Source organism: Aethalodelphis obliquidens, unplaced genomic scaffold (assembly GCF_003676395.1).
Source record: "Aethalodelphis obliquidens isolate GAN/ISIS:26980383/991018 unplaced genomic scaffold, ASM367639v1 scaffold51, whole genome shotgun sequence".
Lineage (NCBI taxonomy): Eukaryota > Metazoa > Chordata > Mammalia > Artiodactyla > Delphinidae > Aethalodelphis > Aethalodelphis obliquidens.
The window spans coordinates 9843130-9869920 of NW_020837995.1; the positions used below are offsets into that span (position 1 = coordinate 9843130).

Genomic DNA, 26791 nt, shown 5'->3' on the forward strand with positions numbered 1-26791 from the left:
CTCCGCAACGGGAAATGCCACAACAGTGAGAGGCCCGCGTACCGCAAAAAAAAAAAAAAAAAAAAAAAAAAAAAAAATCTGAGTAGATGTAAGCCTGAACCAAGAATCCTACCCTAATCCAGACTATATAAGTCAGGGCAAGAAAAGACAATTCCAGACATATCAGGTCTCAGAAGGTTTACATTCCACAGATCCTCCACTATAGAACTATTCAATTTTGCACTCCAACAAAAAGAAAGCTAAACCCAAAAGGAAGACAGCAGGTCAAAGGATAAAGACTCATAAAAGATGTGTAAACACCAGCTAACCAGATAGCCTATCTCAAGAGCAATTGTCCCCAGTGAGCAGGCATGAGAGAACCAAGCTACCCCGATCCCACACCAGCCAAAAGCGCTGGCCTGTTAGAAGCCCAGCTCCCTCAGCAGCGCCCCCTCCCCGGTTCATGTCCAGCTGGAGGCCTGGGGTCCCAGGCCAGGCTGGAGGCACAGGCTGGGATCTAGACACTTTCCTCCCAGCTGGGAGCCAGAACTAGGGTCTTCTTCCCAGAGTCAGGATGGGTGAGGCTTTGTCACATAAGTTCCCTGATTAGAAGAGGAATTGTGACTTTAGCCCTGGAGAGCATGCGCGTGTGTGTGTGTGTGTGTGTGTGTGTGTGTGTGTGTGAGAGAGAGAGAGAGAGAGAGAGAGAGAGAGAGAGAGAGAGAGAGAGAGAGAGAGATTGATTGAGGGAGGGGCTGTAGTCAAAGAGAGCACTCCTGGCAGAGGGGAGTGTCGAGTGAGTAATGAGTATGACAGCCGGGCCAGTGAAGGGCCCCAGGTGGCTCAGCGCTGGGTGGGGTGTGGGTGAGAAGAGGCCACAGAGGCCCTAGCCAGAGGGAGAGGGCCTAGAGACCTCCACACTAAGCCCAGTCAGGGTGGATCTCCTTTCCACACACCTAAAATCTGCCCATGCTGGAGAGGCTCCAGGTATTTGGAAGGTCCCGGGTGGGTCAGAAGAAATGATAAACAGACCCTCCAGAGAGAGAAACAGATCCCCCAGATCGGTGGGGTACATCTGTGGAAAAGGCAGGAACTTGGGCCTCTGAGTTCCCAGCCAGGCTTCCTCTACCTCTGCCCATCCCTGGCAGCTGACAGGCCCCCACTAGGAACACGAACACACACGCAGGTTCACGTTCGCTCCGCCCCTGATAAATGGATACGCCCTCTAGACACACCCATTTAGCTTCTGGGAAGGGTGAGACTATTTGCACGAGGTGGCAGCTGTACCCCTGATAAGAGAATGTGACCCAAGTTTAAAGAGCGAAGATGAGTAATTAGCAGGGGGACCCACCAGCTGGAGCCCAGCCAGGAGGGGATATCATCCCACAGGGTCCACCACCCCTCCCTCTACCAAGCCCTGGTCCGGAGCCCACAGTCCCTCCTCTGTCCCAGTCTCCCGACTCCAGCCCGGGTCAGCCTCCAGCCCTGTCCCCAGCCTGTTTCTGGCCCAGAGCCAGCTGGAGGGCCTGCCGCACAGTCTCCACGTTGTTCAGAACGTTGTATCGACTCAGGGCCACCAGCCGCTCAAACTCCTGGGGCTCGTAGGTGAAGTTCATCATGCCATAAGGGGTGTCTGGCCCATTGATGACAAAGTCCCCACAGGCTTTCTCCTCATCCGTCTGTCGTTCCACACCTGCAGTGGGACGAGGAGAGAGTCTGGGCTAGGGCACTCTGTGGCTAGGAGCTGCCAGTCCAGAAACCCCCCTTCCCTAGAGCATCTGGCTGGTCTGTGGGCTCTGCCTGGGGCCACATCTCAGCTCTCTCGCCCACCGGGAGGAGCCGGGCCAGTGTGCATGTCGAGTCCAGGAAGCAGTGGCCAGCTCGGGGCCTCCAGGAGGTACACTGTCCTGGGTCCAGCACCCCATCACCACCCCAGGGCTCCGTGGGCCAGACCCAGACCTTCCCCTCACCTGGGGCCAGGTGTGTGCGGAAGGTACGGTTGACCAGGGGGAAGTGCAGCACGATGGGTGAGCGCGGGTCCTCGGCCTTGGCAAACAGGTAGCATTCACGGGGCTCCTTCAAGTCCTCAGGGGGCACCTCAGTGCTGGGGAAGGAGATGCCTCGGTCCAGGCAGTACTTCCCTGTCATCTGTAAGACCTGGGCAGACACCCAGCCCTGTGAGCTTCCGGCCCTGCCTGAGGCGCCCGGGACTCACGCTGGCCCAGGCTTCAACGCCAGCCCTGTCTCCCAGCAGCCGAGTGACTACAGGCAGCAAGAAGAGAACCCGCATCTGGGCGTGCAACCTGTCCATCACCCCACAAGCCTCGAGGGAGCCACTGATAGAGACTCCCTGGAGGGACCCTGATGGCTCTGTTGTTACCATAGCAACAAAGGGACAGCAAACCTGAACCCAGGCCCAGATAGGAGCAAGGAATCCTATCAGGAACAGCAGCGTACAGAACAGGGGTCTTCTCTTCACCGGGATAAAGTCTCCCGAGGACTCCCTCTGGCCTCCTCTCCTGAACCCCACTCTCCTCCATCACCTCAGCAGTCCTCCCCTTCCAGCTGGGGAGACCAATGCTGCTGGCGGTGTTCGCAAGGTGCCTGCCCAGGCCCTTCTCGACACCCAGCCAGGCTGCCTTAGCAAGGACACCCCACCGCGCACCGTACCTCAAAAGGGGCATCCAGGGAGTAATCGAAGGACAGAATGAGGTCCACGGCTCTCTGCGGCTGCAGGCTCAGCGGGAACGGAGAGTTGATGGCAAAGCCTCCATCCACCAGGTACAGACAGTCCCGCATGGGAGTGAGCTGGTTGGGGAAGGCGTCCGGGTGCGAATCTGCAAGAAGACAAATGCTTGCTCTCTGCAGCAGCCCTCTTCTCTGCGCACTGGGAATGCCCCACTGTTGAGCGTTCTCCTCTTCCTACAGCCACGGGGTCTCCCACCGCAGCCCCCGGCCTGCCTTCCAGCACAGTCATCACAGTCCTTCCCCCACTAGCCCCTGGGTAGCAGGAGCACCCCCCCGCCCAGCCCCCAGGTCAAAAGGTAGCACTGGCCCCAGGGAGCCAGAGGCACAGGCAACAGGCGGGACCCCGCCCAGAGCAGCACCCACCTTTCCAGGCCAAAAACTCCCTGCCAGACACATAGTCCTTGTGCAGGCAGAGGCCCTGGGTGAAGTTCGAGTTCTGGGCTGAGGTGAAGCGGTAGGTGAATATGTCCAGCACAGCCTGGGAGAAGGGCCCTTGCGGGGTGAAGAGCCTGGTTTGCAGCCTCGCTGGGTCATGCAGCTGGAGCTTCTGGCGGTCGTCTAGGTGGGGGTGGGATGGTGAAATACTGTGAGAAGCCCTCCTTTGTCCAGCGGTCCTCACATCTCAGGGGAGCCCCTCTGTCTCCTCCCCACGTCTCTCCTCCTTCCCCACCCTGCCTCCTGGGTCTCTGACCACTGCTTCCCCGAACCCCTTTTAAATGACTTTTTATTTCATGTTCCCCACGTTTTGAAAGTTGACATGCACGTATTAAAAAAGTTGAAAGTTGACATTGCATGTATTAAACAATATCACCTACCCTTAAAGTTGCATATGCAACTTCCAACCAGAATTCCACCCATTAAACACCCACTGAACAGTTACCATGTGCTGTGGTGGCCACTGTGCTGGGCACAGGGATGCAGAAGTGAACAGGGCCTGACCCTGGCCCTCCAGGGCTCATGGCCTATTTAGGGGAGAATCTAAAGAGGTAATAAATGGTGACAGTGTCCCAAGGTAAGGACAACATGGGATGTGCCTACGGTTCTAGGGAACCTTGGTGGTCAGACCCTCGATCAGCCTGGAGGGATGGACTGGAACAGAGACGTCCCCTGACAAAATGATGTCTGAGCTGAACTTTAAGAACTGAGCAAAAGTTATCCAGGGAAGAAAAGTGGGAAAGGTATTCTACGCAGCAGGGGCTGAAGGGGAGCTCTGAGGTGGGGGGACAGAGTGTCAACCAGATACCCAGTGGCCCTGGGCTGAGTTGATCTAATGGGAGCCCAAGCAGAGAATTAAAGGCACAGGTTTATCACGGAGCACTCACAACTCCCACTAGGTTTTCTGACATGGGTTCCCCACCCCTTAGCCTCTCTGTAGACCTCTGGGCATCCAGAGACCCTAAGCTAGAAGTCATTTTCTCAATATTTCTCTGAACCGAATAGGACATCCAAGTCCTTCACTGCCTCCTCCCACATTGCTCATGCTTCTGCCAGGGCGCTGCTGCTGGAAAGAGGTATTGCGGGGGCTGGCAGGGGGGAGGGGAGGTTTGGGGGAGCAGGCTCTCTGCCCTCACCTGTGATGTTTACACCGCCTCTGCACCTCTGTAGGAAGCCGAGGTCCCAGCCGGCGGTCTTCAGGAAGATCTCATCCAGGCTGGCTGCAAACGCACTGCCCCATATACCTAAGGAGAAAGGCAAAGTCCCCGGCCCTCACAAGTCCTCCACCGGCATCACCAACTCAGGGCCTGGCGCCTGCCCTGTCCCCTTGTCCCCAGGCCTCTGGCCTAGACTCACCCTGCAGGTAGCAAATCCGGGGCTCGGGGCGGAGCTGCAGTAGTCGCCCCATGAAGAACTCTGAGCTAAAGAGCTCAGTGGGAACATAAGCGCCATACTTGGGTAAGCCAACCTCATGGGGGGTGAACTCGCACCACTCTGGGGGCGCAAAGAGGAGGGAATGTCACCAGGGGCTTCCCACCAGGACCCCATGCTTCCCCTGAGCCCCTGTGACTTAGCAGGTGTCTTTGCCTGGTCAAGAGCAGGAGGCAGCAAGCCCACTGTGCTCCAAGGCTCCCACCTGCACCCTGACAGCCCTGGCCTCTACATCCTCACACTGACCATTGCTCCCACCGGCTTCCTAGGTCCCCACGCCCGGGCACCTGCAAAGTCTTCCCCACTGATGTTGCTGCGGACGTTGACACTGGCGTAGATGGGGTAAGGGTTCTGGCCCTGGCTGACCGCCTCCTGCTGGTCAGACAGCTTGGCAGGATTTTCCTGGTCAGGAAAGAAGGGAGGCCACTTGGCCTTTAGGGAGTTCCCTTTCCCCACACCCATGGCCTGAGGCTCGGCACCCTGCAGGTGTGGCGTGCCCACGAGACTTTGGTTGCTAAGGCCAGGGCTCTAGAGACAACTCTCTAAGGGACAGGCTTTGGGCTGCAGCAGAGGTGAGGCCACATGGGGTTCGTGCAATTCCAGGGGCTTTGGACCCCCTTCCCTCCCATTCAAGAAAGCCTATCAGAACCCAAGGGAGTCAAGTGACATTTTTAAAAGAATAACTGGGGCTTCCCTGGTGGCGCAGTGGTTGGGAGTCCGCCTGCCGATGCAGGGGACGCGGGTTCGTGCCCCAGTCCGGGAAGATACCGCATGCCGCGGAGCGGCTGGGCCCGTGAGCCATGGCCGCTGAGCCTGTGCGTCCGGAGCCTGTGCTCCGCAACGGGAGAGGCCACGGCAGTGAGAGGCCAAAAAAAAGGAATAACTGAAAATCCAATCTACTTTCTTTGAAAAAGTAAATCACTAGAAAACATGTATTCTTTTCTTAGACATCACATTCATAACAGATAGCCACACACCAGTGGGCCAGGCCCCGCAGGGCCCCAGGGCTGAGAACCTCGCTCGGCTCTAGTCTCATCTCCCGATGCATGCTGGGCCTGCAGTTCTAGGAGAAGCCACCAGGTGACGAGAATCATGTCTGCTTGGCCGTCGGGCTGGAGTGGCATTCTGCCTCAGCAGGAGGTTGAAATCATTTGGGACCCTTTCAAAGCACACTTGTACTAGGGCTCGACCCCTCACCAACCAAAACCAGTATCTCTGGAAGTGAGACCTAGGCATGGTGTTTTTGGAAAGCTGTACAGGTGATTCTAATATGCAGACAGACCTGAGAACAGCAGACCAGCCTCTCCCTCCCAGGGAAAGTGAGATGAAGCGTGTCAGCCCACCCAGAGATCCCACCCCTTGCCCCCAGGGAGCTCAGACTTAAAGGATAGCTTTGCAAATCTCAGATCTTAGCCTAATGGGTAAGGCAGAACTAAGTGCTGGTGGACAGGAGCCATGTTCATCTATTACCTGTTCTTCTCTTACCTCCTGGTATAGGAAATATTCAATAAGAAGCCCCCAGAGGTCGATGAGGGAAGCGCTGTGGCCACTGCTTTCCCGGATCCCCAGTTCCTGGGCATAGTACTGCAGGCGTTCCATGGACATTATCCCCATCTTACTGCTGCAGACCCGCGCCTGGGCGCGCTCAATAGGGCCCTTCAAGGCCACCTGGGACCAGGCTGGGTCCTTGTAGAGTGTGGAGATGCACCTGGGCATGGAGGGAATTAGGAGCGTGGGAGCACAGTAAGGGGAGAGAGGGATACAGGTGTCTCTGAGTCACCCCTCCTCCCCCATCCCTTGCACCCACTGGCCTGCACCACCCACTCAGAGGGCCCTGGGGACTCAGTCCCTTACTGCCCTTCCTGACCCCTTTGGATCCCCGCCCCTCCCCAGCAGATCACCAGGTCATACCTCTGCCTCTTCAGGGCTCTCCTTTTTTTTTTTGCCCTGCCCCTACCTCACTTACCAGGTGGACCCAGAGACTCCACTCAGATAGGTCACAGTGTCCAGGACGCCGAGCTCCTGTAGCCCGGCCAGGCTGCCATAGAGGGAAGACATGGCTCGGGTTCCACCTCCCGAACCCAGCACAGCCACCACAGGCACCTGGCACAATAATAATCATGATAACATCTACCCCCACTATTGTTCATATATTATTGCTTAGCATATCAGATATTGGTCTAAGAGCCCAACTTGTATTATCTCTTTCAGTCTTCAAAGAAACCCAATGGCATCCCCATTTTACAGGTGAGGAAACTGAGGCACAGGAAGTTAGATAATGTGCCCACAATCATACCATCAGTAAGTAATAGGCTGTCAGACTGAAGCAGTATAACCTCAGAGATGGCTCTTAACATTATATCAGGAAAGTATGTACCTGGGAGGTATATTGGATTCACTCAAAACAGCTAAAGCAGGGTTTCTCAACCTTGGCACTGTTGGTAATTTTGGACCAGATAATTCTTTATTGTGAGGAACTGTCCTGTGTGTTATAGGATGTTTGGCAGCGTTCCTGACCTTCACCAGGCAGATGCCAGTAGCATCCCTCTCCCCTCCCCTAGTTGTGGCAATGTCTCTAGACAGTGACAAATGTCCCCTAGGTGGGTGGGGGGATGAGATTGCTCCCAGCTGAGAACCACAGAACTGAAGTGACAAAGACCAGCAGGCAGCCTGACCTGCCCCAGACACGGGAGGTCCCCAGATGTCTCCTCAGGATCAGAGGTTCCTGGTGGGATCAGACTAGAAGCTGTTGGGCTGCTCAGCTTTTCTACGAAGGTTTGGTTCATTCCACCCCAGACTTCCGGTTCCTTTCCCTGTCCTTCCTTTCTTCCCTTGTCTTGAAAAAAATGCTCCCTGGCCATTGCCCCGCAAGGTCACTGTCCCTCCAGAGCTCTGGAGGAGACAGAGCTCCCTGAAGGCAGGTCTGTGCCCTCTCTACCCTCCACCCACAGAGCAGAGATGGGGCACAGAGCAGGCACTACCAGATGAGCGGTAGGCTTGCTCAGCTTGTCAGCACGGGGCACAGGCTATGTCTCCTTGGACATCTGCAGCCAGAAGGAAGCCATCAGCCTGTTCCTGATTTACCACAGGTCTCCCCCTCAGCACTGCCTTTCCTCCTGCCTCCACTTCCAAATCCCTTTGTCCTGTTATGGACTGAATTGTGTCCTCCCCAAATTCATATGTGGAAGCCCCCATGTGACTCTCTTTGGAGAAAGAGTCTATACGGAGGTAATATAGGTTATGTGAGGTCATAAGGGTGGGGCCTTAATCCCATAGGACTGGTGTCCTTGTAAGAAGAGGAAGAGAGAGAGAGATTCCCACAAACCCCTGCACGTGCATAGAGGAAAGGCTGTGTGAGGACACAGCAAGAAGGTGGCCGTCTACCAGTCAGAAAGAGGCCTTGTCAGATAACGACTCTGACGGCACCTTGATCTTGAACTTCCAGCCTCCACGTGAGAAAATAAATGTCTGTTGTTTGAGCCACCCAGTCTGTGGCGTTCTGTTATGGCAGCCTGAGCAGACTAATACACCTCCCTTGGCTGGGGCCGTTCAGCCCTCGTTCATATGGGGGTCACATGACTCTCCCGACTGTGCCCATCAGCTCAGGCAAACGGGCCTGCCCCCTTCTTCCTCTGGTCCCCGCACTTCCTCAACGCTTCCTGTCACCTCTTAGACACACAGTCCTCTCAAGGAAGGGGTTGGATTTGGTCCCAGCAACTCTGGTGTCTGGCTCCTCCATTCCATACCTGGTTACTGTCGGGAGCCTGGCTCAATCCCAGCACCTGCTGTAGGGCCTTGGACACGACGTGCTTCCTCTTATCCAGAAACTCCTGTTCCCCGTCACAGAGGTCGAAGCCAAGACGCAGGTCCAGGTCCCCAGAGCTGCCTCAGAGGGGGGGGGGGTGGGGTATTGGGTGACTGTTCAGTGGAGAGCCTCCGGCCAAACCCATTTTCACGGGAGCAGACAGATGCACATTCCGTGGAACCTCCCAGAAAGATGCTACAGGACCCAGTCACGCCCAACGCCCGCTGAGCCGTAGGCAGAAGAGTCTCCGCGCCGCTCACCTCACTTCTGCCTTCACACTCATAGCCACCTCCTGGCCCTGGAAGAGACAACAGCCCATCCCTGAGCGCACTGAGAGGGACTCATTTGCAGCCCTGGTTGCTCTGGTAATTCTGGCCCAGGTGTGGACACCATGGCTGGCCTGATTTGACCCCCTCCCCCGGAACTTTTGTGGGGGTCACAGAGCAGGCAGGGGCCCCTCAGGCACCCAGACGGAGCCTTACCTCGCCCAGGGCCACGACATGCTGCTGCTCCCGACCTAGGGCCAGAGAGGAGAGCAGGATGCCCGCCTCGCCCAGCTTGCTGGTCTGGACCTCCAGCTCAGCATTTGGGTCTCTCTACAGAGAAGAAAACACCCAGGAAAAGGGGCCTCATCCAGGCTGGATGGATTCTGTCGTCTGCGCCTTCCCAGGCTCCGTCACTCACCTGCAGGACCGTGAGCTTCTCTCCCAGCTCCACCTCCAGCCTGGAACTGAGCACTGGGTTTACGTGGAAGGTGAACGTGGCTGGAAGGCCTGCCTCCAGGGGAGGCTGCAGGGGCAAGAGCTGGGGCTTCTCGTAGGCCCCGGGCACTGCCAGCCGAATCTGCCTGGAGCCTGGGAGCAGAGGGCCTAGGTGAGTGCCAGGTGAGGGGGTGAGAGTGGGGGGTGCGTGGCCCGTGACGGTAGCACGTCGAGCAGCAAGTCCCCTTTCCTTCCCCTTGGAAGTGCCAACTCATCGCCCTGCCCGCTCTCTGGCAATGGGCCCTACAGACATCATGAAGGACACTCGGGGTCCTATAACCTGCTCTGGTCAGAGCTGGGAGCCTGGGATGGGGACGGCACACACAGTGCTCAGGGAAGGGCCCCTGTCCGGAGCTTATGGGGTGAGGATTTTGAGATTATTATATTAAGTATATAAAATATAATTCTATAATTACCATATTATAATGATCATATATTAATTATTACATTAATTACCAGTTTTCAACTGGTAGTTCCCCCTCTCTTGCTCCATTCAAGCCCCGTGCTCATCGCCTTGGGGGAGGTTTGTGGCCAGAGAGAAAGCAAACAGGCTGCACGTTGTTTCCAAAGCATAAGCCCTTGGGAGAACATAGAGGGTTTGCAGGGGATGTAAAAGGAAGAAGTGGGTTCGTGGCACAGAGAGAGTAGGCTTGGGGAAGCGGAGGAGAGCCAGCCCCGGCCTGGTGAGGCCAGCTGCGGGGAGGCAGAGGGAGACCTGTGGGCCCAGGAGCAGCGGGGTCCACCCTGTTCCTGTAGCTTTCTGGAGAGCAGGCAAGACCCCAGAGAGAAATGGCTACACATGACACCCAGGAAGAGGGGACCCCAGACAGACCCACGAAAGAGCCCCTAACGCCTCAGGAACCGACGTCCAAATGGAATCCCTGTCCCTACATGCCCTCCTTAGCACTAAATGAGACCTGGGGACTTGACATGACCAGGGGTGGGAGGGAATTAGAGAAAATAAGGAAAGTGATCCTTCTCTCATATCTCGGTTTACAGACTGAGATTGATAAGGGCTGTTCACTGTCAGAAACAACAGAAGCTGTGGTGGGGAGAGCAGATGGGCCCTGGGTGTCACAGACCTGGGCCTGGGCCTGGCTCTACCGCTTACTGGCTGTGTGACCTTAACAAAGTGTCTTCTTTGAGCCTCAGTCTCATGAATTAAAGGAGGATAATGACTGTACCTACGTTACGAGGTTGTTATGAGGATTAAAAGATGAAACACTGTAAAATGCTTAGACCAGTGCCTGACTCATAGTAAGTGCGCCATGTTACCTGGGCACGACTCAGCCCGTAGGCTCAGACTCCCAGTGTCGGAGAGGACCTTAGCTGTCATGCAGCCTCCGCTCCCCTCCCAAAGCTGGCACCCCTCCCGAGTGGCTGTCCCCTGTGGCAGACTGCCATGGCCCCAGTTCTTCACTTCTGGAGTTCTCACTGTTTGCCATGTGGCCTTGGTTTCTCTCACTAAAGAGCCTGGCTATATTCCTTGCCCTCCAACTTAGAGTCAGCCTTGTGCTTGTTTTGGTTAACAAAATGTTAGTGAGGGCTGTGATGTGACCAAAGGCTCGAAAAGCACTTGTTCATCCGGCCATGCGCTCTTGTACCTCTGCCAGCGTCTTAAGAACATGCCCAGGCTTGTACGCTGGCCACAGGAGGTGGATGAGGGACATGGGAGCAGAGCCAGGTCACTCCACCAAGCCCAGCCTAGATCAGCCATGCCCCAGCTGACCACCAGATGTGTCTGCCACTGAGATTTTGTGGGTGTCTTTTGTACAGCAGTAGTTGAACCGATATAGCCTCTGTGCTTGAATACTCCCAGGGACGGAAGTTTACTGCTTCTGGAGGCAATCCATGTCATCCTTGGTCAGCTTTCAGCAGTGAAAAATTAAGAACTTTCTGCCCCAGACCCATCTTCTTGAAACCAGCAGTCCCCAGTCCCCCAGGAGAGAAGGCAAGACCCAAGGCCCCTGACCAGACTCACCATACTCTTGATGTGGGGCTGTCCCATCTCCCCTGAGGGTGCCCTGGATTCTCAGACAGGGCTGAGCCTGAGGAAAGCAGAGGCCTGTGGGAGCCAGACAGTCCACAGGGCCCTGCACAGGGCCTGAACCAGGATGGAGGGAGGGAAGGGTATCTGGGGCAGGGTCGAGCTAACATCCTTCCCAGGGCCTGTGCCTTACGAGCAGGGGTCTTCTGTCACAGCCCCCCCCGCCCCAGGACTCAGAGGAAGTGGTCCCTGGTGGGAAAGGGGGAGGAGATGAGGGGCCCTGACGGTGGCTCCTTGGCCGACTCAGAAGCCAGGTGAGCAGTGTGCTGTGCACAGGTGGAAAGCCTGGCTTCTGGGCTATTCCATCAGGTGGGAGGCAAGGTGCCCCTTGGTCCCTGGAGGTGCCTCCCCAGCACATCTCCCCTCTGAGGAGGGGTTGAGTGTCCTTCATGCAAGTGGGCATGATGGGCTCAGTCGTGGACTCCCCAATCCCCCGTCCCCCAGCCCTGGGCAGCCCCAAGCTGGCCACCCCTACTCACCACCAGGACCCCATTGGTGATGACTTCAGACGCTGGCACCTGGCTACAAAGGATGAGGGGCTTATGGGACGCCTGAATCCCTCAAGATGGCTATTACTATAATAATGTAACCAAAGCAGCTGGAAGAGCCTGGGGAGCACGGCAGGTTTGTGGGTAGGGGTGGGCATCAAGGTCAGGACATCCCCTCTCAGGCCAGGCCAACGCAGGACCTGGTGACTGACAGCTGGGAGCTTTGGGTGGGTCTCAGAGTAAATGGGAGGGTACAGGCTCCACCTGGACTCACCTGTCCTCCAAAAGAAATTCCACCTGCAGCTCTTGTGAATCCTACATGGAGGGAGCAAGGGAGCGCCAGTTTTCAGAGGTCCCAGAGCCTCAGGACCTTCCCCTCCCACCCCTGTTTCTACTCAGCTCCAGCGACTAGAAGGCCAGATTGATGCTGGGGCTGCTCGTGGGCACAGGACAGGGTAGCAACATCGCCCCTAGGAGCTCCATCTGTTCAAGGCTGTGGACAGGCGCTGTTCTAGACACTGAGGATTCGGCAGTGACCGAGACACACAAAGCCCCTGGCTTCAAGGAGCCCACGTGCTGGCTTCCCTCAGGGAAGGAGTGCTTGTGGGAAAGCTTTGTGGGGTCATTGCTGCAGGGTGGAGGAGGGCCTGTCTTGGAGGTTGGGCCTGTGCTGATCGGGAGCCCCCCGTGCCAGGGCCTCTTCTCCCGGTACTGGGCTCGTTGCTGGCGCGGGTGGAACCGCTCACCTGGTGGCTGAGTGGGAAGGTGTGTCTGCGCGGTTGGTGGGGCTTGAGGCTCCTCAGGTCAAACAACAGCAGGGAGAGCTGGTCACTGTCCAGGACGTCCTTGTCGTAGAGGGTGAGCTCCAGGACGTTCTGGGGGCAGGGCAGGAGGCAGGGGGGCCTGAGGCAGGGCGGAGGGCAGGCACCCGGGAGGAGCCCTCTCCCTCCGCAGCCCCAGCCCCTCGCTGACCCTCACCTTCACGGCGCCGTGGACCCGGTAGTGGAAGGTTTCGTTCCATTCGGGGTCACGGCAGTTGGCTACCACCCGTGTCTGGGCCGGGCTGGGGGATGCTGTGTGCAGCCGCAGCTGCACGTAGCAGTCTGCTTTGGACACTGTAGGTGGGATGGGGAGGGTTCCTCAGCCTCTAGCTCTTACGGCTGGAAAGGTTGCCTGGAGGAGACTGGGGCTGGACGGGAAGGGGCAGAAGAGGCTGCCCGCATAGCAGGGTGGGGCGGGGAGAGATGCGGGAGGGCCCATGTCCTTGACTCCGTCTCCACCAGTTACACCTCCTATTCAACTGAATGGAGATCCTGCTGCAGCCAATTCAAAAGGTCATGTGGCAGCGCAGAGCACTGAGTCATTCCCAGAAAGGGCCTGCTTCAGGAAACAAGGTCCCGCCCAGCGTGAGCACTGGCGTGGAAACCCCTAGAGAGAGACGGTAACTTGTGGCGGCAGCAGGCCTCACACGCTCACTCAGGCTGGCAACCTCCACGAGCCAGCCTCAGGGAGGAGGTGGTGGTCTGCACACTGCCTTCCCCTCCAGCTCCCGCAACCTGCCCCGGGCTGCGGCCCGGGCTCCCTCACCAGAGAGCCCTCCATCCGCTCCACTCTAAACACACATGCATGCTTCAGGCCAGCCCCTGTTGAGCTCTGGGGAGGCCCCAGGGAGAGGAAGGGAGAAAGCATGAAATTGGGGGTCACTCACACAGGTCTGCGCCCCGGATATTTCTGGCCCTCAGCACCTTCACCTGGAGGTCATAGTATGGGTGGGTCTCCCGCTGAAAGGACAGAACTCCGGGGACTCAGTTCCAGGAAGCCGGGTGTGAGGCCTGACCTCCCTGCCGTGGTGCCCACCCAGGGCTTCCCTTGTCCCATCGCAGAGCGGCAGCCTGGCCCAGGGTCACTGACGTCACTGTGTCAGGGACCCAGGAGGCCTCGACAGAGCAAGCGCTGGGAGCTGAGTGTGTTGGTGATGAACCTGACCTTGGAATCAGTCAGGCTGGGATCAAATCTAAGCTGCACTGTGGACTAGCTAAATGGCCTTGGGCAAGAGACTTGATTTCCCTGTGCTTTAGTTTCTCTGTCTCGAAAGTGGGGGTTATGATGATAATCTCACAGGGTTGTAGCGAGTTTTAAATGAGAAGTCGTACAAACTGCCTGGCATAAGCGCTTAATACATGGAGTCATTTTCACTAATTATGTTTTTTATGCAGCACGAACGTGCAGCCCCCCTGCCTACAGTGCTGGGGCTGGGGCTTGAGAGTCAAAGTGAGAGCTGGAGTGACGTGCTTAAGAAGATTAAGTATCAAAAGAGAAAACTGTGATGGACCCCACCCACTAGCTCCTAACAAAGGCTAGAAGACGGCCCAAGAGGGTGCGGGCAGGTAAAGGGAAGCCAAGAGTCACCCAGCTGGTACTGGTCTGATGAGTCGCTAAGGAGACGGCAGCTCGGGCTCAGGAGAGATAACAGTAGACTGCAGCCTCCTGGGAGTGAGACTATCTCCTCCAGATCCCAGCGAGTGCCTCATTCCCCCCACTCTCTCAACCCCCAAACCCCATTCTACAGCCAGGCTAGGGCTTACCGGGCTAAAGCCAATCAGCTGCAAGTGTCACATGGCTTCCATTTCCTAACTGGGGGTGATTAACTTCAAGATTATTATTATTTGGCCAAGCTCTCTAAGCTCTTCCAGGTAATCTGGAGCAAATCGGTCCTGGCCCAGATCAAAATGCATTCCCAGGGCTGGCCCCAGTCTCCACAGGGCCCTGTGCGCCCAGGACTCCTCCTGTCCACACACCCCCCCAGGGGAGATCGGGTACTTTACCCACCACCGCCTCCACTGAGGTTCCCTCTTCTGTCTCTTCTGCAGCAACACCGCACCCACGAGGGACAGCTCCTTGCCTGTCAGCCACCTGGGCCAGAGTGCCCAGAGCATGGCCGGGCAGCCTGGCTCCCGGCAGGAAGCCCTGCCTGCGCTCCTCTGGCTACACTGGCTGCCGGCTCAGGTCTGACAGGTAGCTGGAGTGGGGAGGGTGGAGCAGGCTGCTCTGCTGAGGACTCACAGCTGAGGCTGGAGGTGGGGTTTGATGAGCTCCAGGAAGTGACTGGAGCCCAGTGTCCTCTAGCAGGAGGGACTTTAGACCCTCTCAAAGAGGATGAGGAACTGGCACTCTGGTTCCCAAACCTAGACCCTGGTTATCATGGCGCTGCTTATGGAAAATAGATGCCTGCGCCTTACTCCCCAGACGATTTGATTTATAGGGTGTGGCTAGAATCCAGGTGTTCGTACTTCCATCAAGCCTTTTAGATGATGCAGACACAGGTGGTCCAGGGAACAGCAGAGCCACAAAGTGCTGCATCAGGGGCCTAGGTTCCCCCAGCTATCAGAAGAGACTCAAACTAACACCTTTCAAATCCCACCTCCCCCACAGCTCTTAAGCAGAAACATGGAAATCTCTGATTCCCCACAGTGTTTCATCTGGACTCAAAGGTGTTTCTAATCCCTCAGGGCCTCTCTCATTTGTTCCCCAAACACTGAGAGGCTGCTGTGTGCCAGACACTGCGCTAGGCCCTGGTCCAAAGGTGAGGAGGGCCCAACTGTATCCTGAAGAAATTCAGACTCGTGATTCCCCGCTGTGGCTTCTAACCAGGACCCCTTCCTGAATCCGCGGAAATACCTGGATGGTCCAGGAACAGAAGTAGGGATATGGTCAGGTGGTATCGATAAGGGCAGGTAAAAACCGGCCTGCCTGTCCTTAAGCTACTAGAGATAAAGGCTTTAGAGGGTCCCCTTTGACCATCGTGAGCCTTAGGCTGCAGGTGGTGTGTAATGCTCCCTTTTCTGCAGACCGCAGCCACCTAGGTGGCCAAGACAGGCAAAGTTTCTGGAAGAAAGGATCTCTAGGGCAGTGAGCTGTTGGGAGATACATTTCTTTTCCTCAACCAAGACCCAATCGTCTCCACTCTCCTCCCCAGTGACCAAGTTGGGAGACTGAAAAGATGACATTCCAAAATGAGGTGATTCAACTCTGAAATGAACTCTGCAGGCAAGTTCAGACCAGAAATTCCCAGAACTGCTGCTGGCAAAGTCCCAAGGGGGAGGGCCTGTTTTTGCTTAATTTGGAGCATGAGGCCAAGACCTGTGCTGGGGTCTCAGAAGTGCCAGTTCCAGCCTCTAAGTGACCTGTATGCACAATGTGGAGGCCCACGGAGCCACAGCAGGGCAGCCTGAGGGAGGGGCACGGAGCTAGCTGGGGGCAGAGCCAGGCCTGGCGTCCAGGACCCCTGACTGATTAGAGTGCTTTCTGGGCTGTACCACACTCTCTCCTGGAAGTCATCGGACCCATGCCTCAAGAAAGTCATACCTCTTAGTCCCAGACGTTTTTTCATCCCCAGGAAAAACTCAGGATGGCCAGAGACGGCTCCAGAGAGGGACACAGAAGGACCAGATTGCCTTTTTGGAGCTGGCCAAAGTGGACCAACACTTCTCCACTTCTCAAACATCCCTAGGTCCCTTAATCCCACCAAGTCAACATCTTTCCTGCCTGTCTCAGTCATTATGAGCTGCAGGAAGAGGAAGAGGCACAAGGCCCTAATATGTGAAGCAAAGGGCAAGTAGTTTGGATCAGCTAGAGTTGCAGTGTCTACTAGCACTTTGTGATGCTGGAAATGTTCTGTATCTGTGCTGTCAATATCAGCTACACGCTAGCTGTACTGGACGGCACACATCAAGACAGCAGTGTTATACTGACTTTTTTTCTCAGTCACTAATTGAATTAGTCTTCTCGATTATTAACGTCTCATTGTTATTTTCACCAAATCCCACAGGAAAGGGGGAAAAAGAGACCCAGACAGGCTTGGTTTCGTACTTCATGATGTTTATTATGAGAGATCTTCGTCGTCCTCACTACAGAGCTTTCATCTCCAGCCTTCTCCACACCTCCACGGAGGGCAGAGAGTCCAGGGAAGGAGAATGGAGTTCAGGAAAACTGGGTCGTTTATGTATTCCAGAAGGGAAGGAAACACACATTCTTCATTCTACTGCTTCAAACACGTGTGCCACACAGGTAGGGAGATACACACACTGCAGGCGGGGAAGGCAGGGCGCGCGGGGCGGGGCCCGTTTCTGCGGCTGCTCCCAGCGGAAGCTCAGTCCAAGCCACTGCAAACAGGGCCCCGGGGAAGCACTGCATCTTAGTGGGGGCGTGGCCAGTGGGACACGGATCTTGTGAAGCGCTGCTCGGCTGCCTCTGTGGTCTGCCTCTGTGAGCGATGCTGACGGCCCTCACTCCGTCCCTTCAGACCCTCCGCAGAGAGCGTGCCTGGGAGGACCCTCATCTACACCAGCAAGTCAGGCTACAACACAGGCCCCAGATAGCACGGTGCTGGGGTTTAGAAAGGATCTCATGTCAAGGACAGGCCACTAGAACAGTGTCAGTATCGGGTGCTGGCACATACCCTCATTGCTGTTAGAAACACTGGGGTAACAAGACGGTGCATCTACAAAATCCCCAGGATGACAGGATGCAGGGCCGCTGTCCCTGTGTCCTCAGCCTGCAGTGCTAGGCACCCCTCCTGTGGGCTCTAGAGCCCCGTGGGAGGCAGGGTCTCCCCCGAACACAAACAAGTGCTCAGCGGATCTGGCGGGGAGTTATGTCACAAACTCCTGCTGCCAGCAGCTCGGCCGACTCTCGGCTGTCCCCGAGCACCTCACAAGCACGCCCTACATCACGTCAGTGTCAGTTCCTGATCTGATCGTTCTCTGAGTGCAGCAGAGATCCACCTACCTACCATAACCCAGAGCCATCCTCCAACCCCTGCAAAACAAAGCTGGAGAACAATGGCCAGGCCAAGGTGTAAGGTAGGCGGATGACACTGGCTGGGAAGAGAAAGGTGCCCAGAGCACAAAGCACGCTGCTCAGAAAGCCTAAACCAACCTGCCCTGGGTGGCTGGTGGATGAACCAGGAGCAGGGGCCTCTGCGGACACCTGCCAAGAGGTCACATACCCAGGGCAGCCCACCCTTAGAGCAGCCGTCACACTCGGCCCGAGGGACCGAGAATGAGGCTCTCCTAAGCTTCCAGGCACAGTGCATACAGTCCAGGGAGGATCTATTTACAACACACCTGACAATCGAGCAATGTATTCCTAGAAACTGGGACTTCCTCTTGCTTCTCATTTTACCTTGTTTAAAATACTAGTTATTCCCGGTGTCAGGAAAATAGGAGAGAAAGTCTGGGTGGAGAAGTTGGGGGGTGAGATAAAGGAAGAAAATAAGTAGAAAGTGAAGGAGACTGAAAAATAAAGATCCGAGTGGGGAGACTGGTGGGGGGACACAGGGTCAGTGACTATAAAGTGACCAGCATTACCTAGAGGACGGGCCATTTGGCCTTTGCAGCCAGAGGAGCTCTGGTACTCCAGGACTTCAGGCAGCCGAGCTGAGGGCTCCTGTGAAGTCCTGCATGTATCTTAATAGAAAACTTGGAATAAACAACCCCAGGGTTGCAAACACTTGAGACAGTTTCCTTATTCGGGTGATTGGAATGCAAAGACAGGATGGTGCCCTTCCCCGTCTCCTCCTGTCCAAGCAGGTATAAAATTCTCCGGAATTGCCTGCAACATAATGGTATATAAGGTGTAACTAAGTGTTTTTTCTATTAAAAGTCTGGCAACGCCAGAACACAAGTCTCACTGGTTCAGAGATGTTCCACGGCACAAGGTAGCCAGTAGTGTCCAAATGGGGAGACTCCTGGTGGTGGCAGCAGCCCCCGATTCCCCAGGCCGGGGCTCTCCCCGCCTCTGGGATAGCCGAGTTGTCCGCTGCTCAGTCTTCGGCTTGCTGGGCTCAGGTGTCAGCCGGGTTGACCTCTTTGGAGCAGAAATAGTGCACGACCACCCCATTGGGGTATCTTGCAAATGCACTGCAGGGAAGGAAAATGACCTGGGAGTGAGGACTGCCTCTAAGAGAAGACCACTTCTTACTGGAAAAGGCACCTTACCGGGTGCCATTCCAGAAGCCGCCCACCCTAACCACAAAGAACAGCCTGGCATCTCTGGACTTACGTAGCCACCATCTCTGGCAAATATCCGAACAGAGGATGAGGTCCACGCCATTTGAGCGCATGGGGATATTTCTTACTGTCATCAATGTGCAAGCACAGGCAGATGGGGCAGTACCCCAGCCTGGCTCAGCAGCGGCTGAGAGCCGACTGCTCATCAGAACAAGTTTTGGGCTAATTTTTTTTTTTTTTAATATTTGTTTATTTATTTGGTTGCACCAGGTCTTAGTTGCAGCAGGTGGCCTCCTTAGTTGCGGCATGTGAACTCTTAGTAGCAGCATGCATGTGGGCTCTAGTTCCCTGACCAGGGATCAAACCTGGACCCCCTGCACTGGGAGTGCGGAGTCTTAACCACTGCGCCACCCGGGAAGTCCCTTGGGCTAATTTTAACAAAGGACAGCGAGTCTTTCTAAAGAAAAGGGTTCTTCCAGCCATATAAGAAAAAGCACAAATCATTCTTCTTTGAAGGAAAGGGAACTGACTGGAGTATATGCCTGAAAACAGAATGATGCTGCCTCAGGATTTTACTCAAGTCATGAGGCAGCAGGTGGAAAGACCTTTTTCTTCCTTCAGAGGTGTATCCTTAAAAGATAAGGACTTCCTGCCCACATACAGCTCTCACACGCCCGCTGGCTACGTCACAATGTTTAGCTGCCAGAGGGGAAGGGCTTTATGGGCAAGGAGTCAAGAGCTCCATGCCATACATTTCAGGCCTTTAAATTCTCAACCCCCCTCCACACCCCCGTCAGACAACGTGGCCTGCCCTCTGGAGGCTCAAGAACTAAAAGCGGCCCAGATAGTCTGCAGCTGCACTTTCCTCTTTGGCTAAGGGGCACAGGGACATTTAAATCCATCCTGAGTGTGAGGGACATTTAAATCCATCCTGAGTGTGACCCGCATCAGAGCCAACAGTGCATAGCTGTGGATGAGGCTCACCTGTTCCCAATCTTCTTCTTACACACCATGCACACCTTCTCCTCTGTGATGATGCACTTCACCTGCTGGTGTAAAATCCGCTCTTCCTGGACCTGGGAGCAGAGAGATTGGGGGAAAGTCCCAATGTCCAGCAGGTATTTAGAACAGAAGGAAGGGCCGGCGCTGTCTCATTTCCCAGCCCACAGAGACTCCCCTAATTGAAACACCTGCATTTAAATGCCCACTTGGTTACCGATCAGCTTGAACTAGAGTTCAAAAGCATAAAGCTCTGCCTTTATCTACAGGGAACGAGGTAACTGTCTCACACTGAAAAGTACACGCCTGCCCTCATGTCTGAAAGGCTCATACCCTCAGGAACTCTGCATGGAGAAGGTTCTTGAGCACTTGATTGAACCGTTTCCTTTGTGCATTCTCTTCCAAGACCTTTTCCAGAAAGATGCGTATATCGTTAATCTGAGTGTTCGCTGGCAGAAGGTTGATGGCCTGGGGACGGGAAGAGAGAAGGGAATAGGGTGAGGCAGGACACGAGTGCGACTGAGGAAATGCCTGATGTCACGGAGCCCTCGAACCCCAGTCCCTCCTCTGGCCCCTCTTCTCATTCCATGCTGTCCTCATGCGCCCTCCGTCTCCCCGAGAAGAACTCCTGACCTTGGTGGTATCCAGTTTGCCGTGGTGCAGCTCGAGGACCTGCAGGGCAGCTTGGAGGTTGGCTTGTGGCTCGAGCAGTTCCAGCTTGATTGGCCCCAAGCAGTGAACGCTGGGTGGGGACAGGTACATCCGGAGCAGGGACAGATACACCTGTCTCATACACAACAAGCCACGCATGTCAGGCTGGCAGCAACCCTCCCAGAACCCCCAGTGTGACCACACCTAAAGGCAAGAGGGTTGGTCTATAGGAACAGCTGTCACGGAGCATTTAAAACCCATCATTTTTCACCTTTTAAAAAATTTCGTAAAGTCAGTCAACTGAAGATGTCAAAAATTAAAGATCGTGTTCTCCCTGAGAGAAAAAAAATCAAATGCCTTGTATTTGTTTTGCATTACACTGTTAACAAAACGACTCAAAGAGATCCCTCATTTCCTTTGGCTTCGAAGGCTGAGACCCTGCCACGTATTAGCAGGTGAGGATTACCCAAGATGAGATGCTGCATCTCCTACTGGTACCCGTACCACAGAGTTTCTCAGCCTCAGCACTCAATACTCTGGGCCGAATAATTCTTTGCTGGGTCTGTGCTGTGCACTGTTTAATAGCAACTCTGGCCTCTACCTCCTAGATTCCAGTAGCACCCCTACCCCCAGTCATGGCCACCAGAAACGTCTTTGTACATTGACAGATCCATGTGCAATCTAGACAGAGCACACGTGTGCACCTTACCAGAACCATCAGATGTTCCTTCTCAACAGGCTGACCACATAAATTTATTACACAAGTCGGGATTCTTTCGAGAGTAAAGGGGCAGGGGTGCTACGAATAATCACACGGACGACGACAGATGTAAGCCAGAACCATCCCAAGCAAACCAGGATCATGGTCACGCTGCCTCTACCTCAACACGCACGTGCAAAACCAATCAGCACATTGACCCATGACCTGTCTTATCTTAGCAATTCATACCAGGGTCACCTGTGGCCAAACCAGAGGGGTTAGCTATGCTAAGAGGGACAGTGCAATGCACCCGTGCTCCCTGGGGCCAGGGTCACTACTTACATCTTTGTTGCCATCTTTATTTTGGTCATAATGTTTGTGGCAGTACCTGCAAGGGAGAAAGTGGTCAGATAAGGCCACATCTAGAGACAGCGCATCGATGCTGCCTGCGTGAGCAGCCTAACGACAGCAAAATCGGGAGCCAGCACACGAGGTGATTCTCGCTCCTGCTGAAGGGTGGAGGGGTGGCTTTCTTAGCCTCTCACGCCTCTCATCTCTCTGGGGGGCCTCTTTTAGACCCTTGCGAGGTGGGATGACAGGGTCAACGTACTCTTCAGCCATTCTCGTATCCTTCAGGATGTGGACATAGATGAAGAGAGCTTGTTCGTGTTTCCCCATGCGTCCCAGCAGGAGAGCACGCTCTTCTAAGAGGCCTGTGGGGAAAAAGGTGTTTAAGTAACCATCATCCCCATTAGGCAAGCCCAAGGCCAGGGGCTAAGCTATTAGAGGAATGGATATTGGGGAAATATAAAAGGGGAAAAAGTATTTTTATTACTTGGGGTTTTTTCAAGGAGAAAATTACTAAAATTTTTAAAAGGGAAGAGGGGAGGGAGCTATTTTAGGAGGTACTTTATCCCATCTTTTTTGTGACTGCTTACAAATGGGGCAACAACACTTGATGATCAACCAAGTGCATAATAAGCACCTACAATGTACCAGGCACTTCAGCTAGGTAAACAGACACCTGGTCTCTGCTCTCATGGAGCTTGTACATCAGACAGACGTGTGTCTTTTTTCAGACATACGTCTGTCTGATGTATAATTAGACATTATGCCAGATTATAAAAAGTGCTAACCAATGAACTTGGCCAAGAATATGTACTGAACCAAGAAACAGCTTCAACCTGGCCATCAGTTAGCATGTGGTGGGGCTTCCCTAGTGGCACAGTGGTTAAGAATCCGCTTGCCAATGCAGAGGACACGGGTTCAAGCCCTGGTCCGGGAAGATCCCACATGCCGCGGAGTGACTAAGCCCATGTGCCACAGCTACTGAGCCTGCGCTCTAGGGCCCACGAGCCACAACTACTGAGCCCATGTGCCACAACTACTGAAGCCCATACGCCTAGAGCCCATGCTCTGCAACAAGAGAAGCCACTGCAATGAGAAGCCTGCGCACCGCAACGAAGAGTAGCCCCCGCTCGCCGCAACTAGAGAAAGCCCGTGTGCAGCGATGAAGCCTCAACGCAGCCAAAAATAAATGAATAAATAAAAATTAGCATGTGGTTCATACCCAAAAGAGACTCCTCTCAAACAAAACTGAGCCTTCAGAGGGGACAGAACAGGAGCACAGGCCTGAAACATGTGGTTTTTCCCAGGCCCAACCTTTTGGAGGGCTGGGGAACTGGTAAAAGGGAAAGATCCGTGTTTGCATTACCCTTCTGCTAAAGTGGCTCTGGACCTAAGCCAGACACTCACCATCAAAAGGAAAATCACAGATGAGCCGGCCTGGGTCATAGTAGCTAGAAATTTCCAAGAACTTAAGGAGCTTCCGTCGGTATTCTCCCAGCTCTCCTTCTTCCTCACCAGCAGGGACTGGAGCTTTGCCTTTAAGGAAAACCACGCTCAGCATGAAAGGATACTGTCGGGCAGCAATGTGGGGTCATTAAGAAAGACGAGAGGGACGGGATTCAATAATCAGAAAGGGCCTCTGTGGTGGTTTCCAGTTGGCCTTCTCTTAGCTTATGGTCTCTACATGGCCCCAAAACATCAGCTTGAGGAAAGAAGAAAAGAAACCAAGCTGCGTAGAGAAGCACCCTGCTACACAAACCTGTTTCTTATCAGCACAGGCGTCACTCTGCGGACAGATCTGCTCCTTCCCCACCACCAGGGGTGATGCCCAGGGGAGCTAAGAGGTGCCCAGATCCAGGCACCAGCCCCTGAGTCTCACCTGCGGGGTCACTTAGCTGCCCTGGCTCCTCTGAGGTACTTCCTGCCCACCTGGGCCTGCAGAGAAGGTCTTCTTCCCTAAACCACCCATGACACCCTCAGGTCCAGCTCTCCTCTAAGGCCTGGGGCCACCCCGCTTTCCAAGAACTGGTACCTGCAGGGAAGGACAGGAGATACTCCTTCATCAGACCTTGCACCTTCTCACAGTACAGCTGGATCAGGCAGTTGTGGAACCGAGAGCCCGTCTCCTCCCAAACGTGGATGACGTGTTCCTGAGGCAAGATACAGGTCTGCCTGGTACCCTCTATGCTGTGACCCAGCCCATTGCCCAGGCTCCCTCACATTTTTAAGGCCCAAGAGGTCCCATCCAGATTGTCCCCTAATTAGGCCACAAATATTACCAAGGGATAGCTCTTCTAAAACCACTGGGAAATTTCACAGTACAACCCAGCAGTATCAGGAATTATTGTCTTGATTTCCAATCAAAGCTCCTTTATAAACTCTGTCTCATAATCCTCCAAATCAGCCCATGTAATGAAGGTTGAGTATTTGCATTCTGGTACTTAGGACTGATTTGTTGTCCTTCGGTCACAGTTGAGTCTGGCTGTACAAATGTGGCTTTGAAATGTTTTTCTCCAGCATCCTTCTCTTTTATCCCTCTGCACGTCATCTTTAGAAGGTAGCATCAAAAAGTGCCATCTCAAAAAAAAAAAAAAAAAAAAAAGTGCCATCTCCAGCTTGGTCTACTGGGATCTCTGTCTTCAGAGGATCTTACATTCCTTACATTCCTTCCAATCCCCAAGGGACACAAACCCTAATCTGAACTGGCTGATCACTGACTCATGCAGTCCTGGATCCTGGGTTTGAAGCCTTTTAGTTCAGATCAAAAAAATACCTTACCAGATATGGAATTGCCAGACCCTTAAAATTCTCCACTAAGAAGCCAAGCACTCGGTCTCGCGGCAGAGACTCCACCTCTGGGAGGTCCTCAGTAAATATCTGTTGGAACAAAACCTGAGTTCTAGCAGCAGAACCACCTGATGGCAATTCTTCCAAACGCACATGCGCACAAGCGTAGGGTCAAGGGGACAGACGCTGTATGGGAAGGGCATCTGTGGCCAGTTACTATGGGACAGACTAGGTCGCAGGTGTCCTGGCATCTGCACCAGGCTCTTTTCATTCCACTCATTGCTGTTCCATGTTTCCCAGTCTTTGAAACGCCAGAGAACTGCATGAATCCTTCCTCCCCCTCCATCCACTGCCGTCTGAAGTAGAATCAGGACCAACCGTGGTGCCAGATAAATCCAAGGGGCTCCGTGACCTACCTTCAGCCCATCCTCTGGAAAGTCTCTCAGCACCCACACTGAGTAGGAGAAAATCAAATGCAGGTTTTCTGTGCCTAGAGGGAAAAGTCAGCAGATGAAGCCCACCCACCCTGCCCATAGGACCGGGAAGGCAGATGCCCAGGTTGCCCAGGATTTATCTTCCGGAGAAGATAGCTCTGTCCAAGCACCAGTCACTCAGGGCTGCTTGGGCCTACCGAGCTGGCTACACACCAAGGAGCTGTCATGGTTCCATCACCAGGGAGACTTTCACCCCAGTCAGAGGAACCCAGCTGGGTGAACATGAGGGAGGGAGGGGAATGACCAGTCGGAATCAGAAAGGGAGAGAGGTCAGGTCCACTTGCACCATCCTCTCCCTGCACCCCTTCCACAAGCTGGACTTACCCAGATGTTGCAGGTATTGCACTGTCCTCTCATGGCCTTTCAGAGGGGAATTCGCTTTCTTGGACTGGTCCACCAGCACCTGCAGAGCTGGCCACGAAGCCCAAGAATAAGGTCATGAACCCCTTCCAGAAGGTGTATCTCCTTGGAAAGTCATCACACTGTAAGCAGTTTTTGGCAGGAAAGAGGTCTCTGCAGGAGGCCCCTTTGTCTTGGCACTAACCTTAAACTGGGCACCTACATGCTCTGCTTATCTGTAGCCCTAGCACACCTTTCGAATCTTGTGATCACACAATACTTTGCTTAACTCGCTGGTTCTTTCCATAGATCAAAGAAGTAGAAATGAAGAATAAGTAATTAAAAGAGGGCCAGATCTCCTCCCTAGCTTCCCCTTCAGTAATCTTGTGAACAAACTGTGTGAACAAGATAGCATCTAAAGAAAAATCACGCGAAGGCAACAGGCCTGCACACAGTGGGGGACGGCCCCTATCTCAATGATTAACTGAGATTACTTCCCTTTTTCCCTTTGTTGAGCAGAATCTTCAGAGGGGGCTTTTGGGGCACACTGAGTCCACCATCTCCCCAGACTGCCAGCACTCTCAGTAAAAGCAACTTTCCTTTCTTACCAACATTTGTCTCTCTCTCGTGTATTGATTTTCGAGCGGGGAGCAGCCGGACCTGATTCGGTAACAACACCTCAGTCAAAATACAAGAGATTCTCCCAACCAAAGAAACCTCTCCTCCAGTCACCTTTCTCATGCAGCCCCTTCTTCTCGTACAGGATGATCAGTTCGCTGTACTTGTGAGCCTTCTTCAGCACGTGCTCGCTCTCTTCGATGTGGCAGTGGTTGTTCTCCAGGCGCAGCAAGGGGGCCACCAGGGCCACGTTCGTCTGCAGAGGAGGCAGGATTTCAGCAGAAGCTGCTTCCTGGGGAGCCCGCCCCTTCCCCAGCCTCGGCCTGCTTCAGGCTGAAACACCAGGGCTGTGACAAGCAAGAGAGAGCAAACAACCCTTTGCCAGGACTACAGGTAGTACAGTAAAGCATTTATGCTCTTTCAAACAACATGTTTCAAGGGTTTTTTTGGGAGAGGGAGGGTAAAGAAAGGGGAAATTTTCTTTGGGGAGATACTGTCCCTGTTCACCTCGTAGCACTAACCCCCATCTTAGCAGAGAAGACCAGCCCACTGTAAGATTCTGGGTCAACATCTCGCCGTATCCCCTCAATTCCAAGAAGCTCACAGACGTCAGGCCAAGAGTAGCTGGTTCCTGTCATCAAAGGCTTCACTCTTACCAGGGGCAGGGACCCCAGAGTAGGGGACTGTGGGGACCCGAGTGCTGGAGGACTCACATGGAGGTAGCACTTGAGCAGGGTGGTGTCAATGATTTGCAGCAGCTTCTTCTTGGATTTGATGGTAGGAGTGCCTTCCATGAGCGGGGAGGTGCTAGACTGGTGATCAGAGTCATTCAGCTTCTTGACCAATTGGCTTCGTTTCTGCCAAGGCCAAAAATGCGGGGTCAAGGCCAGGACTCAATCTTTCTTTATCACCCGAGCTACTAGGCAATTCCAAATACGTCTAAATCAGCTCACACCTACCCACCCTGATCCCACATTAGCATTCAATTTTTATCAGGGATCAAAATAGATGACCACCAAATCACCAGACACAAAGACAATTATCTACTGAGTATTTACTACAGACCAGGCACTATGCCAAGCACTTTATATATTATCCTATTGTAAACCTAAAACAAATGCAGGCAATATTAGCCCCATTTTATAAGTGAA

The 26791-nt window shown here is 54.2% G+C and overlaps 2 protein-coding genes across 4 annotated transcripts in view; both read right to left on the reverse strand.

Moving 5' to 3' along the window:
• Nucleotides 1-162: 162 nt before the first annotated feature.
• PLA2G4F (phospholipase A2 group IVF) lies at nt 163-14709 on the reverse strand. Its single transcript, XM_027084021.1, has 20 exons — nt 14520-14709; nt 13403-13475; nt 12673-12809; nt 12441-12569; nt 11969-12009; nt 11686-11728; nt 11141-11207; nt 9083-9252; nt 8881-8994; nt 8659-8696; nt 8340-8475; nt 6560-6696; nt 6079-6301; nt 4881-4995; nt 4519-4656; nt 4299-4406; nt 3091-3285; nt 2650-2816; nt 1950-2136; nt 163-1672 (listed from the first exon to the last, which is right to left on the reverse strand). Exons 1-20 carry the CDS (start codon nt 14628-14630, stop codon nt 1452-1454), a joined length of 2550 nt encoding a protein of 849 aa, XP_026939822.1. The 5' UTR covers nt 14631-14709; the 3' UTR covers nt 163-1451.
• A 1846-nt stretch (nt 14710-16555) lies between these two features.
• Nucleotides 16556-26791, reverse strand: part of VPS39 (VPS39 subunit of HOPS complex) — a 46692-nt gene continuing 36456 nt past the window's right edge. For all 3 annotated transcript variants that reach the window (XM_027084017.1, XM_027084019.1, XM_027084020.1), the window contains 13 exons: nt 26354-26497; nt 25755-25896; nt 25008-25094; nt 24606-24679; nt 24181-24279; nt 23435-23552; nt 22810-22938; nt 21665-21767; nt 21397-21442; nt 20337-20486; nt 20037-20171; nt 19689-19780; nt 16556-18614 (listed from right to left, as the gene is read on the reverse strand). In XM_027084017.1, coding sequence (XP_026939818.1) covers nt 18539-18614; nt 19689-19780; nt 20037-20171; nt 20337-20486; nt 21397-21442; nt 21665-21767; nt 22810-22938; nt 23435-23552; nt 24181-24279; nt 24606-24679; nt 25008-25094; nt 25755-25896; nt 26354-26497 — 1395 coding nt within the window. In that variant the 3' untranslated portion in view covers nt 16556-18538. The remainder of the gene's footprint in view (nt 18615-19688; nt 19781-20036; nt 20172-20336; nt 20487-21396; nt 21443-21664; nt 21768-22809; nt 22939-23434; nt 23553-24180; nt 24280-24605; nt 24680-25007; nt 25095-25754; nt 25897-26353; nt 26498-26791) is intronic.

Coding starts and splice junctions, on each gene's coding strand:
- PLA2G4F (XM_027084021.1), bottom strand. CDS start 14,630: ATGCTCTGGGCACTCTGGCCCAGGTGGCTGACAGGCAAGGAGCTGTCC. Junction 13,476..14,519: donor CTCAGTGGAGGCGGTGGTGG/GTAAAGTACCCG, acceptor CTGTCCTTTCAG/CGGGAGACCCACCCATACTA. Junction 12,810..13,402: donor TATCCGGGGCGCAGACCTGT/GTGAGTGACCCC, acceptor TCCCACCTACAG/TGTCCAAAGCAGACTGCTAC.